This window comes from Tenrec ecaudatus, chromosome 16, assembly GCF_050624435.1.
Source record: "Tenrec ecaudatus isolate mTenEca1 chromosome 16, mTenEca1.hap1, whole genome shotgun sequence".
NCBI lineage: Eukaryota > Metazoa > Chordata > Mammalia > Afrosoricida > Tenrecidae > Tenrec > Tenrec ecaudatus.
The window spans coordinates 74,046,206-74,059,344 of NC_134545.1; the positions used below are offsets into that span (position 1 = coordinate 74,046,206).

The following is a 13,139-nucleotide window of genomic DNA, read 5'->3' on the forward strand; positions in this document are numbered from 1 at the left end:
CTAACCCTACTGCTTGCACTCTTGCCCGTATTCCATCTTGCCTCCTTCGGAAGCTTACTCCCTTCATTATCTCTGTCCCCATTCCATCTTCCTCTTTCTACAAGTCCTGCTCCATGTGCAGATTCCCCTGCCTGGAGGGGAAAAAAATAAAAAGGTACTAAGCTCTGTAAACCTCTGATGAACAGCCTATTTCTCACCTCCCTTGGGGATGACTGGCCCACAGATATTGTCCTCATTACTTTCCCAACACGCACTCACCCTGCGAGCTGGCAAATGTGTCTACTCTTCTGCTAAAAATGGGCTCTCGATGCCCAGTCAGTTCTAAACAACCAGGTCAGATTCCGTTCTCTCGGGCTTTGATCTCCTTGCCCTCTCTGCAGCTGATGGCGTCCCTCATCAGCCCCACCTCCATGAAGCTCTCTCCTCCAGGGTCTTAAGAACACCAGCCCTCAACAGGACTCCACCACTCCAGTCCCTCCTCTGTAAAATGATGCTCTGATAATACGACCCCCCCCCTTCATTGGGTTGTAAGGACTTGGTGTGATAAAACAAGCAAAGCAATCACTTAGAGCTGGCTAACACAAAATAAGGGTCAGTCAAGGTCACCAGTTAGAATTATCACCACTCACACCATGGCTTCACCAAGGTGGCTGTTACCCAGTTCTGTAACTCATAGTACCACCCACCCACCTACCCCAGATCTCCTTCCATTCCATACTAGACAAAATCCTTAGTAATGTTTATTATCAATTTGAATCATAGATGAATATATAATAGATAAGATTGCAAGTTGCTTTAAAGGTATAATTTCTTAGATTACATGAAAATACTGACAAAATTGTTTTAGAAAATCTTTCAACATTGACTTACAGCATTGTTGTTAGGTACCATTGAGTCTTTCTGACTCAGAGACATATACACAACAGAACCAAACCTTGCCTGATCCTGTGCCATCCTCACAAACGTTGTTAAATTTGAGTTCATTGATTCAGACATTGTGTCTAAAATGTCTCATGGAGTATCTTTATCTTTCACTCTTATCCTCTCTACATTACTCTGTTAGTCTGGGTTGACGAGAGAAACAAAACCAGAGATATTCATATGTGTATGAGATAGTTAAAGTTTATTGTGCCAACCTGGCCAATAAACACACATGGAATTAATTGAAGGGTAGAGAGATAAATGGCTTGATAAGCCTCGCCTTTCTAGTTCTCAGGTCTCTGGTTTTGTGATGGTGGGACCAGGGTGAAGATGCCTGAGCCAGTTCCCTGCTTCAGCTGGCAAGGCTTACTTCCTGCAAGGCATCCCTGAAGAGAAGCCACATGAACCTACCCGGATGCAACCCTGGGTGCTGGAGCAGCCGTGTGGAGACCCCTGCCAACACTGAGATGAATACACATTCACTGATATGGCTTTTCTCCTGTAGTCAGTATCATTGCATGTGTTTTGTGAGATGGAGGAGGACTTTGTGGATTGGTTGTCGGACATATGGGCTAATGGTGGACTTGTTGGCTTGCGTAGCACTGGGTTGGGATGTTTTCTTGATGTGTACTTGCCTTTTATATAAAATTCTCTTAAACATAAGAGTTTCTGTGGATTTGTTTCTCTAAAGTACCAGGCTAACAAAGTGTATAAGAGAGCTTTATATAAAATAGCAATTGTATAATGTGAAAACATCGCAGCCTGGTCCAGATCATCCACAAGTCTGATATTAGCACATATGTCTAATACCAGTCCATAAATTTCTCTTTAGACTCATGCAGCACATGCAATGATGCCAAGTGCAGGAAGATCACAGGCCTGTGGGTGGAAAGTCTTGGGGATTCAGTGGCAGAGGAAGCATCTCAGTGCTGACGTGGGTCTCCACATGGCTCCTCCAGCTCTTGGGCTCTGGCTGGGGTGTCTTGCTCACCAGGAAGTCGAAGCAGAGAAGGATTGTTCCCCACCTCCATGGAGGAAGACAGGAGTTCCTAGGATCCTCAGGAGAAGGCCATGTCCACACAGAGTCATCGTTGACTAAGACCTGATTGACAGGCTAGACTCTACCCCTTCACTCAAGTTGACAGGAGATTATATAACTGGGATCATTGATTCAGACATTGTGTCTGAACAAAAATGAAAAGCTACTGAGCTCTGTAAATCTCTAAGTATCTTAAAGTTCCCATTCTTTAATATGCCATCTATAGTTTTTCCTAATCCTCATAGTCAAACACGTTTCATAGTCGATGAAAGCCAAGTAAACATTTTTCTGGTATTGTCAGATTTTAGTCAGTGTTCATCTGACATCAGTAATGGTATCCCTTATTCCATGTCCTCTTCTGAAACCTCCTTTTTTCAATGTACTGCTGCAACCATTTTGTGTGTGTGTATTTTTTATTTATATTAAATACTTTTATTTGGGAGTTCTTGCATCTCTTATTACAATCTATACTTTCATCCATTGTGTCAAGCACATTTGCACATATGCTGCCATCATCATTTCAAGAAAGCATTTTCTTTCTACTTGAACCCTTGCTATAAGCTCCTCATTTCCCCCTGCCTCCCCACCCACCCTCCCTCATGAACCCATGATAAGTTATAGATTATTCTTTTCATACCTTGCATTTTCCTCTGTCATCTTTTACGTACTTTTCCATTGTTCGTCCCCCTGGTAGGGGGTTATATGTTGATCCTTGTGATCAATTCCCTCTTTCTATCCCCTTATCCTCCTGGTATCTCTATTCTCACTGTTGTCCCTGAGGGGGTTATCTATCCTGGATTGTTTCGGGCTCTTATCTGTAGCAGTGTGCATGCTCTGGTCTAATCTGATTTGTAAGGTAGAATTGAGGTCATGATAGTGGGGTGAAGGAAGCACCAAAGAGCTAGAGGAAAGCTGTGTTTTATTGGTGCTATACTGCACACTGACTGCCTCATCTTTTTCCTGTGACCCCTCTGTGAGGGGATGTCCAATTGTCTACATATGGGCTTTGGGTCTCGACTTCATTCCCACCCCGCTGCCACCATTCACCTTGGGTATGGTTTTATTCTGGGATTTAGATGTCCGATACCTGATCCCAGCAACACCTCATGATCACAAAGGCTGGTGTGCTTCTTCCATGTGTACTTTGTTGCTTCTCAGCTAGATGGTCACTTGTTTATCTTCAAGCTTTTAAGACCCTAGATGCTATATCTTTGGATAGCCGGGCACCATCAACTTTCTTCACCATATTTGCTTATGCACACATTTTGTCTTCAGCAATCATGTCAGGAAGGTGAGCATCACAGAATGCCAGATTGTTAGAACAAAGTGTTCTTGTATTAAGGGAGTACTTGAGTAGAGGCCCAATGTCCATCTGTAACCTTAATTCTTAACATATAGATATAAGTACATAGATCTATTCCCTCTCTTTTTTTCCCCAAATGCATTACTTTAATTTTCCTTGTAAGGCAGCCAGACATTGTGAATCTACGCTCGTGACAGTCAGTGATTTCCTTCTCTGCCTGAGGTTCCCATGAACATCCCTGGAGCTCACAGAAGCAGAGTTCTGAGGTTTCAACTATTAAAGCTCTCTCCACAGCCACACATTCCTTTGATGTTTGGGTTACTGAACACAAACTCCCTGGATAATTTATCTTCTACAAAGTCCATTTCTGTTCCTAAAAGGGTGAGTTGTGCTTTCTTTTCGATGAACACTTTGACACCATCTTGAACTACTTCTTCATCAGAATCTCCTTTGGTCTTTGTATATTCTAAAGTATAAGAAAGGCCATTGCAACCCCTGGTTCGAACACCAACTTTCAAACCTACCCCTGCTATGCCCTCCAATGAACAGGAAATGGGCAACATGACACAGAAGCAGATTTCAGTCACGTTTGGTATGTTCAGGCTTATCTTGAAGAAGCTGTTTAATCTTGTGTACTGCTGAAGGTGTCAGGGTGAGGGCGGCCCAGGTGGCCTGCAGTTTCCTCTTGCTCACAGCCTGGACAGTGGCTCGGACTGATGAAGCCGACATCTTCGCTGTCCTGGTGCCTCCAGCAGGAGATCGAACTGCTCAACCTCTCTCCATGGACACAGCCGTACACAATGACCTATTCCCTCTCATTTTATATAAATATATTTACGTATGTACATGCTTATATTTAGACCTCTATAAATGCCCTTTGCCTCTTGGTTCTTTCCTTGATTTCCTTTTATGTTCCTCTTGTCCCACATCATTTTTCAGCCTTCGTTCGGATTTAGTAATTCCTTGCTGCTATATTGCCCTTGATTAAGTCTCACTAGGCATCCTACACCCTTTTCGCCATAGATTTTAGTTCACTAGTTGTTCCCTTGTCCCTTGGTTGGTTCCCCTCACCTTTTTTACTCCAACCTTCCCTTCTCCTGTATCCCCCCAAAACCATTGTTCCCATTCTTTTCATCTCCCAATTATTTATCCCACCTATCTTATCTGGATAGACATGCAGAGACATTAATAAGTGCAATAAAAAAAAAACAAAACAGGCAAAGCCTAACAAAACAGCAAAGGAAGTCAAAACCACAAAACAATAACAACAACAATAAAAAACAAAATCAAAATAACAACAAAAAGAAAGCCTATAATGGAAAAACCTATAAATGGGGTCGAGTTTGATGAGGTTCCACACTCTGTCTCCAAAATATATTTTTGGTATTCCCCAGGGATTTCATCACTTTGTTCCCCTTGCTGCTCTGTTGCATGCCCTTAGTGTTTCACCCCAGTGTGATGGGGTCAGATTGAGCACAAATCCCGCACTGTGTCTCCAGTGTTGCCCCCCGTAGCACTATGGTTTATTGAGGGATGTCATGTCTCGTGGTGAGGCTGGCTGTATGGTCCTCTCTGTGTATTGTCTGCTCTAACCAGGAATATCATCCTTGGAGCTTGGTGGGCCAGGATGTGTTCCCCTTCCTCTCCCTCTCCATCCCTCTTCCTGTACGCTCTAATCAGATGTGCCCCTCTCTCCAAGCTGTAGCTTCAGTGCTGTCCTCTGAAGTGCATTCTTCTGGGAGACAGGGGTGTCCACGTACTTGGGATTGGGACTGGCCCCGCAAACCTCTCTGTTGGTTCCCTGGTATATGTCGGTATGTTGTATTCACATCTTTGCACATTGGGTTGAAGCCTGTTCTCTCTCTCTCCCTCTCCTATGAAGGTATAAACAGTACCCTCCTTTTGGGTGGTTAGTGCCCTGCTCCCCGCCACCCATGTCTTTATTTTATCTCTTTCATTTCCCCTCCTATTTAGTTGGTGGCCATATGTATTCCTGAATTTGGTCTGGCCCCTGCCATAGTCCCTGAACTTCACCCCCAGAATGTATGTATATAGTAGCATTTTTCCTATGCCCCGTGTTTTTTTTTAAGCTTACCTCAGTGGGCTCATGGTGCACTTGTCCTTTTGTGCTTGGCTTACTTTGCTTAGCACGATTTCCTCCAGTTCTTCCCCTGCCTCAATGTGCTTCATGTGTTCATTACTGCTTTTTAGAGATGGGCACTCCTCCATTGTATGTATATACAACAGTTGTTTGATCCATTCTTCTGTTGATGGAAATTTGGGTTGTTTCCAACTCCTTGCTATTGTGAACTGTGCCACCATGAACATTGGAGCACAGATATCTGGCCGTGGTTTGTTTCTAGCCTCTTCAGGGTACATGCCCAGTAGGAGGATTGCTGGGTCAGATGTTAGCACGATTTCATTTGTTTTAGATATCACCAAATCTATTTCCATAATGGCTATACATACAGGTCCACCAGCAGTGGACAAGAATACCTATCTCACCACAACCCCTCCAACACTGGTTAATTTCTGCTGTCTTTGAGGGGGTTAGGTGGTATCTCATAGTTGTTTTAATTTTCATTTCTCTTATGGCTAATGATCAGAAATATTTTCTCGTGTTTATTGGCCATTCGGATTTCTGCCCTTGTTAAACTTCTGTTCAGGTCCTTTGCCCACCTTCTTAGTGGGTAGTTAGTTGGTTTGTTTTTTTCTTATTGAAAGCTTGCAAAGTATTATAGATTTGAGTAATAAGACCTTTGTCTGATGTGTTATCGCTAAGGATGCTATCCAAATCTGTGGGCATGCTTATTACTTTCTGTTGAATTCTTTTGATGTACACAGGTGATTTATTTTCAGTATGTCCCACTTGTCAATGTGTGACTCCTCTATTTGTATCCTTCCCTGTTTCTGATAGCCTGTGTATGCCCTGTGCCAAGGTTTTCAGGTTTGTCCCAATTCTCTCATTGATGGCAATAGTTTGGGGTTTTACCTCAAGGTCTGTGATCCACCTTGATTTTATGCTTGTGCATGGAGTGAGATAAGGGTCTTGCCCCATTTTTCTGCAGGTAGATGTCCATTTTTTTCTAGCACTACTTATTGAAGAGGGATCTGCTTCCCATTTGACATTGTTTTTTTTGGGGGGGCCTTATCAAAAATCAGATGTCTATATGCTGAAAATTGTATTTCTGGGTTTTCAGCTCTTTTTCATTGGTCTGAATGTCTGCCATTATACCCGTACTGCACTGCTTTAACCACTGTGGCCGTGTAAGCTATGCTCACGTCAATTAGAGCCAACCCTCCCACTTTGTCCTTCTTCTTGAGGAGTTTTCTGCCAATTCTGGGCTTCTTCCCTCTCCATGTGTAGTTGGTAATCAGAGTTTTCAATTATTTGAAGGAGGATGATGGGATTCGTATCAGGATAGCATTAAACTTATATAGTGCCTTGAGCAGAACTGACATCTTTTATATATTGACTCTTCCAATGCACAAAACATGGGATATTCTTCCATTTGTTGAGGTCACGCTTGGTTTCTTATAATAGTGATCTGTAGTTTTCCCCATAAAAATCTTTTGTTTTTTCAGTCAGGTACATCCCTAGATAATTCAATTTGTGCTCGGCTATTATAAAGAGTACTACCTTTTTAATTGCCTCTTCTTTGATTTTGTCTGTTGTGTATAGAAGTCCGATAGACTTTTGTTTGCTGATCTTTTTCCTCCCACTCTGCTATATTCCTCTATCACTTCCAACAATCCACTTGTGGAGTGTTGGATATTATCAATATATAAAATCATATTGACTGTTAATAACGATAGTTTTGCCTCTTCCTTCCCCAGATGAATTCCTTTGATGTCCTTTCTTTGTCTTATGCTGTTAGCTAGGACCTCCGATACGATGTCAAATAGGATTAGGGACAAGGGGCATCCTTATCTGGTCCCTTTTTTCAGTGGAATATTTGTCGACTTTTCTCCATTGATTACCATGTTGACTGTTGGTTTTTCATTTATAGTGTGTATTATATTGAGGAATTTATTTTCCATTCCTATCTTCTTGGGTATCTTAAACAGGAGGTTGGGCAGACGTTCCCATAGTAGTGTGGAGCACCACTAACAGTAGGCAGGAGTTTCCCCGGTCACTTGTAGGGCTTTGAGGTGTAGGCATGAGTTTCCCAAGCCATTTAAAGGGGAGATCCCCAAGCTGTTGGGGGTCATCAGAAGGCATGCATGACTTCCCCAGTTGCATGTAAAGCCAACAAGTGTGGGCAGGAGCTCCCCCAACTGGGCTGTCAGAGTTGCCCTAGGCAGAGGATAGTGACCTGGGCCCAGGGAGTGGCTTGTGAAAGGAAAGAGAGTGGGAAGAGAAGAAAAAGAGAGAAAGGAGAAAACAAAGACAAGAGCAAAAGTAAAAAACTAAACTAACACGCACCAAAAAAGAGCAAAGCCAAGACAAAGGAACAGACAAAGAACAACTGAGCCTGCTGAGACTGTGGTGGGAAAGAGAGAAGAGCTAGAAGAAGGGGGGAGTAAAAGGGAAAGAAGAAGAAAAGAAAGAATAATAATAGCTATAGAGATAGCTGAGCTCCGTGCCATGCTGCGTGTAGCACTGCCTCATGTCACTGCTTCCAGGCTGGAGCTCTCCTGACTGGGTGGGTTGAGTTGCCCTGCACCGAGGGCAGGGCACTGGAAGCCAGCAGTGGCAAGTGGAAGGAAAGAGAGGAAGAGGAGAGAAAAAGAGAAAAAATAGAAGAATGAAAGAGAAAGAAGAAGAAAACCACAACTGTGCTTGCTTAGACTGCCTGTGCCGGAAAGAGAGAAGAAAGAGAAAGAGTAAGAGATAATTGATTCCTGATTGCCTGAACGTTGGGGCTGGAGGGGTTTAAACCCTGCCCCAAAGTGGCAGGTGGGTGCGCCCTTGTGGTGCAATGTCCCACAGGTGTTGGGCGGAATTACCCTAGTTGGCAAGATCACTGTGGAGGCCAGGTGGAGATTTCCTCAGCAGTGTAGCACTGGAGAGGGCTGTCATGGCTACTCTGGGCAGTGTGCAGCACTTCCACAGAGGGCAGGCTGGAGTTCCCCCTGCTGTTTGGGCAGAGTCACCCTAGGTGGACGGTAGTGGTCCAGAAGCCGGCAGTGGCTTGTGAAAGGGAAGAGAGGGAGAGAAGAAGAAAAAAGAAAAACTGGGTCCACTGAGACCTCCTACAGTGTGAAAGAGAGAAGGGAGCAAGAATAAAGAGAGAAGAAAAAATAGAAAGTCAGGAGATAATTGAACCCTGATCGTCTGACCGTGGGGCTGGAGGACTTCCAACTCTGCCTCAAAGTAGCAGGGTGGTGTGCCTGCTTGGTGTAGAGTCCCACAGATGCTGGGCAGAATTACCCTTTAAGCAAGATCACAGTGGAAGCCAGGCAGCGGTTCCTGCAGTGGTGTTGAGCACTGGAAATCACTGGTCTGAAGCCATTTTAAAATTATCTTTAACAAACTTTTATTTACATGTGATGTTAAAGATGTTGTTTGATCATTTCCACATTTTGTTGGGGCCCCTTTCTTTGGAATGGGCACTAATCTGGATTTCTTCTAGTCAATTGGCCTGTTAACTGTTTTCCAAATGTCTTGGCATAGACTAGCATGTGCTTCCAGCGCTCCGTCAGTTTGTTGAGAATTTCAATTAGCATTCTCTCATTGTCTGGAGTCTTGTTTTTCACCATTGTCTTTAGTGCAGTGCCAACCTCAAAGTCACCGCCATCCAGTCGATTCTGGCTTGTGGCAAACCCATAGAGCAGGGAAGACCTGCCTCTGCGGGTTTCCATGACTTTAAATCTTCACAGGAGTAGACAGCCTCATCTTTCTCCCGTGGAGCAGCCTGTGAGTTTAAACTGCCAACCGGAGAGCTAGCAGCTCAATGAGTTACACAATAGGCTGTCGGGGCTCCCTCCATGAAGCTTACTTATACGTTACAAGCAACTGAGCCTTTAAAGCCTTTAAAATAGTTTTTCCTTTCTTTACTACTTTACACTTAAAAGAGGTTCACAAAAACGATCCCCAAAGTAGTGTAGCAATAACACCAGAAATCTGACAAAATCATTGATGATAAAAACCCCAGCAGCCAAACCAACAAAATAAAAACCAAACCAAAACAACAACAACAACCAAAAAAGCAGTCTATGCTTGCGGCAGGTGCAGATGAAGCCACATAATTCATGGGACTATTTTAATTTTGTAATTGGGTGAAAGGGACATCTCCAATTGGATTCCATTAGAAGTTTCAACAGGTAAACTAGCACAGTAAGTGTGTTGACATATATAAGCTGGGTCTATTCAAAATGTTTGTGTTATGACAACTAACTACAGGGATATTGTAATGAAAAATCCTACATTTCCACAGAGAAACTTCACTGATATTCCTTCTGGTGTCACTTTCTCTGATCATGTCATACCTGGCCACCCCCATGCAATACCACTGCACCCACACTTGGTAGGCTGTCTTACAAGTAGGGTCATCTGGGCCACTCTTTCTACGACTGCCCAGAACACGGGCACATTTACCAAGGTTAAATCCTTAGGGCTTGGCCCTTTCTCGTTCACTCCCCTTGATGCGTTTGTCCTTTCTCTGGTTTTCCCTTACCACGTGGTGGAGGATTTTCCAATCCCGAGGTGGATTTCTCAGGAGGAGGCTTTTCCATGTAGACGTTCTTCAGTCATCTCAAGCACATCCCTGTCTCCTGATAGTCTGTACTACTGAGTGATATTTTTGTTTCAAGGACACCAATCCATCTGTTATCTCAAAAACATCTTTGAACCCTTTCTTGACCCTTACTAGACATAACGTAGATGCTTTATAGTTGTGTAATTTAAGCTTCCTAAGGATTTTATCGATCCACAAAGAAACCCAAGCTTAGGGGAATTAATTAACTTGCCTTTAACTACAATTCTTGCCAATGAAAGCAACCACTTCTTTTATGCTCGCTTACCCTGCCACTTGATACTCAACTCCCACAACTTTCTGTCATGTATCCCTCTCCAATATGTAATAGGTGCCCATCCGTTCCCATGTAGCATTCCATGTAAGTTCGGACATGTATTGCCGTGTGACTTGTGGATGTGCAATTGTATCCTCCCCTAGTCTACTGCTCCTCTACACATAATCTCTTCACCTCTTGGCCTAATATATGCCCTTCTTGCCCCACAGGGCTGTGAAGGGAAACAATTGACATCGTGGCTAAGAAAGAACTGTACAGTCAGTAAAGCTAAAATCCAATGAAACTAGCTTGCGGTGAGCTAATGGAGTTTCCTGATTCCCAGGGACCATACTAGAGCAGACCAAGATTAGAATGACCGCAGTCGTCAGTGACCTTGACAAGTCGCACAAGCTCGACAGCTCTGTTCTCTCCTCTCAAAGGTAAGAGGACCTGACGGCCTGATGTCTGTGGAACCTTCTGCGTCTACGATGTGAGCGTTCTGTTTATTCAGAAGTCATCCTACTTTTCACCTTACGGTGTGCTAAAGGTTGCTCTTACAGAAAAAAATCAAAACCAAGGACTAAGGAAAATAACAAAGGGAGATCACTGTCAGTAACCACTTAACGTTTCTCCTTTGGGGGAGGGCTTTCTTTGCATTTCTTCAAGTCTCTTAAAATAGAATTAATTAGGATAGATTGCATTGTGATGGCAACACTACTGAAAGACCCAATAAATCAATGCTCCTAAGAGAATGAAGAATTCTACCGTTTCTAGGAGACTGGTATCAAGCAACCGCACACCATCATCTAATTCGTCTCTTTTGTTTATACAACTTGAATGGCAAATAACTGCTATCTATATTAGAAGGCTAAATGTTAAGCCCAGCAACACATGCCTAAATATATATTTAGATATCTGTTATTTTTAATATTTGTCCGCAGAAAAGGCCATGTCACTGCTTATGTAGCAACACATAAATATGAGTGTTTTATTTTAAAACAGTAATGTTTACTCCCAACGTCAGTGGCCCCATCCCTCCTCCCACCCCCCAACCTGAAGACATTCTTTTTCTGCAGATGGAAGTAATTTTATATTTCAAGAACTGATATCATACTACCATCAGTGCTTTCTGCTCAAACCTATTTAATAGCTGTTAAATAACAGGAAACCCTATAAGGAAAGGATTCATATTACATTGGAACAACTTCAGGGGAACTTTGCTGGGAGAAGATAAGTCCCTTCCATGGTTCTGTCTCAGCACACAAAAGCTTTGTACATGTAAATCAACCCCCAAAAAAGATTTCAAACAAACAAACAAATGAACAGCAATGACAAAAATCTAACACTGGATATACTATTAGTATTTTGTTCCACATGTACCAACATCTGATATTCCTGGGTGGTGCAAATGGTCTGCACTCATTGCACAATGGGCTGCTGACGTCAAAGCCATCGGTTTGAAACCACCAACTTCTTTTTAGGAGCAAGATGAGGCTTTCTACTCCGACAAAGAGTTACCGTCTCAGAAACCCAGCTGGGAACACTGAAACTCTGGCCTGTCGGGTTGCTATGAGTCATATTGACTCGACGACAGTGAGCTTGGTTTGGGGTTGTTGGGTTGGTTTTTTTTTTAATATATACACTAACCTTAAAAGATCCCTGTGACCCAGCAAGCTAAGCATCAGGCTGCTACCTCCCAGGAGAGTGGCTCAAGCCCACCAGCCATTCCACAGGAGAGAGATGAAGCGGCCTGCTCCTGTCAAGATCTACAGTCTCAGAAACCCTGCAAAGCGCTTCTACTCTGTCCTGTAGGATCCTTGCCAATCAGAATCAACGTGATGGCGGTAGATTTGATTTTGACTTTAACTAGTCTAAGGGTTGGCAGCTCAAGCCCTCTCAACAGTGTCCAGAAGAAAGGTCTACTAATTTGCTTGGGTAAAGAATAAAAACAGGAAAACCAAATGAAGCGGTTCTACTCTGCCAGGCATGAGGTCACCAGCCCTGTGAGCCACTCCATGGCAGTGGTGAGTTTTTATTATTTGGAACATTTCAAAATCAAAGGATCCAACAAATATAAGTTGATGAAAGAAGTCAGAGGTCCTCATCAAACATCTATCTGTCTACTGGAAAACACCTTTTAAAGGTAAAACACATGACAGTTTTTTTTTTAATGCTCTATGTATACCTTAGCTAATTGGCTTTAAGCTACACAAAGAAGCTTTAGGAGCCCAGGTGGTAAAGTGGGTTGTGTGTTGGATTGCTAACCTCACTCCTCAGGAGAAAGATGAGGCTTTCTCAAAAAAGAAAACAAACAAACAAATAACTCATAGCAACTTTACATGACAGGGTAGACCTGCCCCTGTGAGTTTCCAAGACTGTCACTCTTTATGGGAGTAAAAAGCCCCATCTTTCACCCAAGGAGCTACTGGAGGTTTCAAACTGCGAACCTTGCGGCTATCAGCCCAATGTATAACCACTAGCCACCAGGGTCCTCTACTCCTCTAAAAAGTCAGTCTCAGAAAGCCCAGGGGCAGTTCTACTCTGCCCCCTGGGGTCGCAGTGAGTCAGAATCTACTAGATGGCTTTGCATTTGGCTTTGGTGTGGAAGAGGGTCACATCCTCACTCTGTTTACAATGGGAAGAAATGTGGTTTAGGGACAAGGCCAAGGACAGGGGGCAAGATCCCAGGTATCCCATCTTCATGTGCAGCGTAATGGGCATAGGGACGTAACAGATACACAATTCTCTACAGCTAGAATAACTAACATGAAGAGCACACGGAAACAAGTCCTGTTCATGAAGAGAATCGGTCCATTGTGCCTGTGGTTTCCACGTTTGAAGCAGCTGTTCCCTGCGCTTCCCGGCACAGGTTGTTCCCAGGTTTGTATGATCCTCAAAGGAAAATGAGTTATTGAGAATTAA

General features: G+C 43.4%; 1 protein-coding gene across 1 annotated transcript; it reads right to left on the reverse strand.

Moving 5' to 3' along the window:
• Window positions 1-3,532: 3,532 nt before the first annotated feature.
• Window positions 3,533-3,992, reverse strand: LOC142428631 (iron-sulfur cluster assembly 1 homolog, mitochondrial-like). Its single transcript, XM_075533441.1, has 2 exons — window positions 3,851-3,992; window positions 3,533-3,789 (listed from the first exon to the last, which is right to left on the reverse strand). Exons 1-2 carry the CDS (start codon window positions 3,990-3,992, stop codon window positions 3,533-3,535), a joined length of 399 nt encoding a protein of 132 aa, XP_075389556.1.
• Window positions 3,993-13,139: the final 9,147 nt, after the last annotated feature.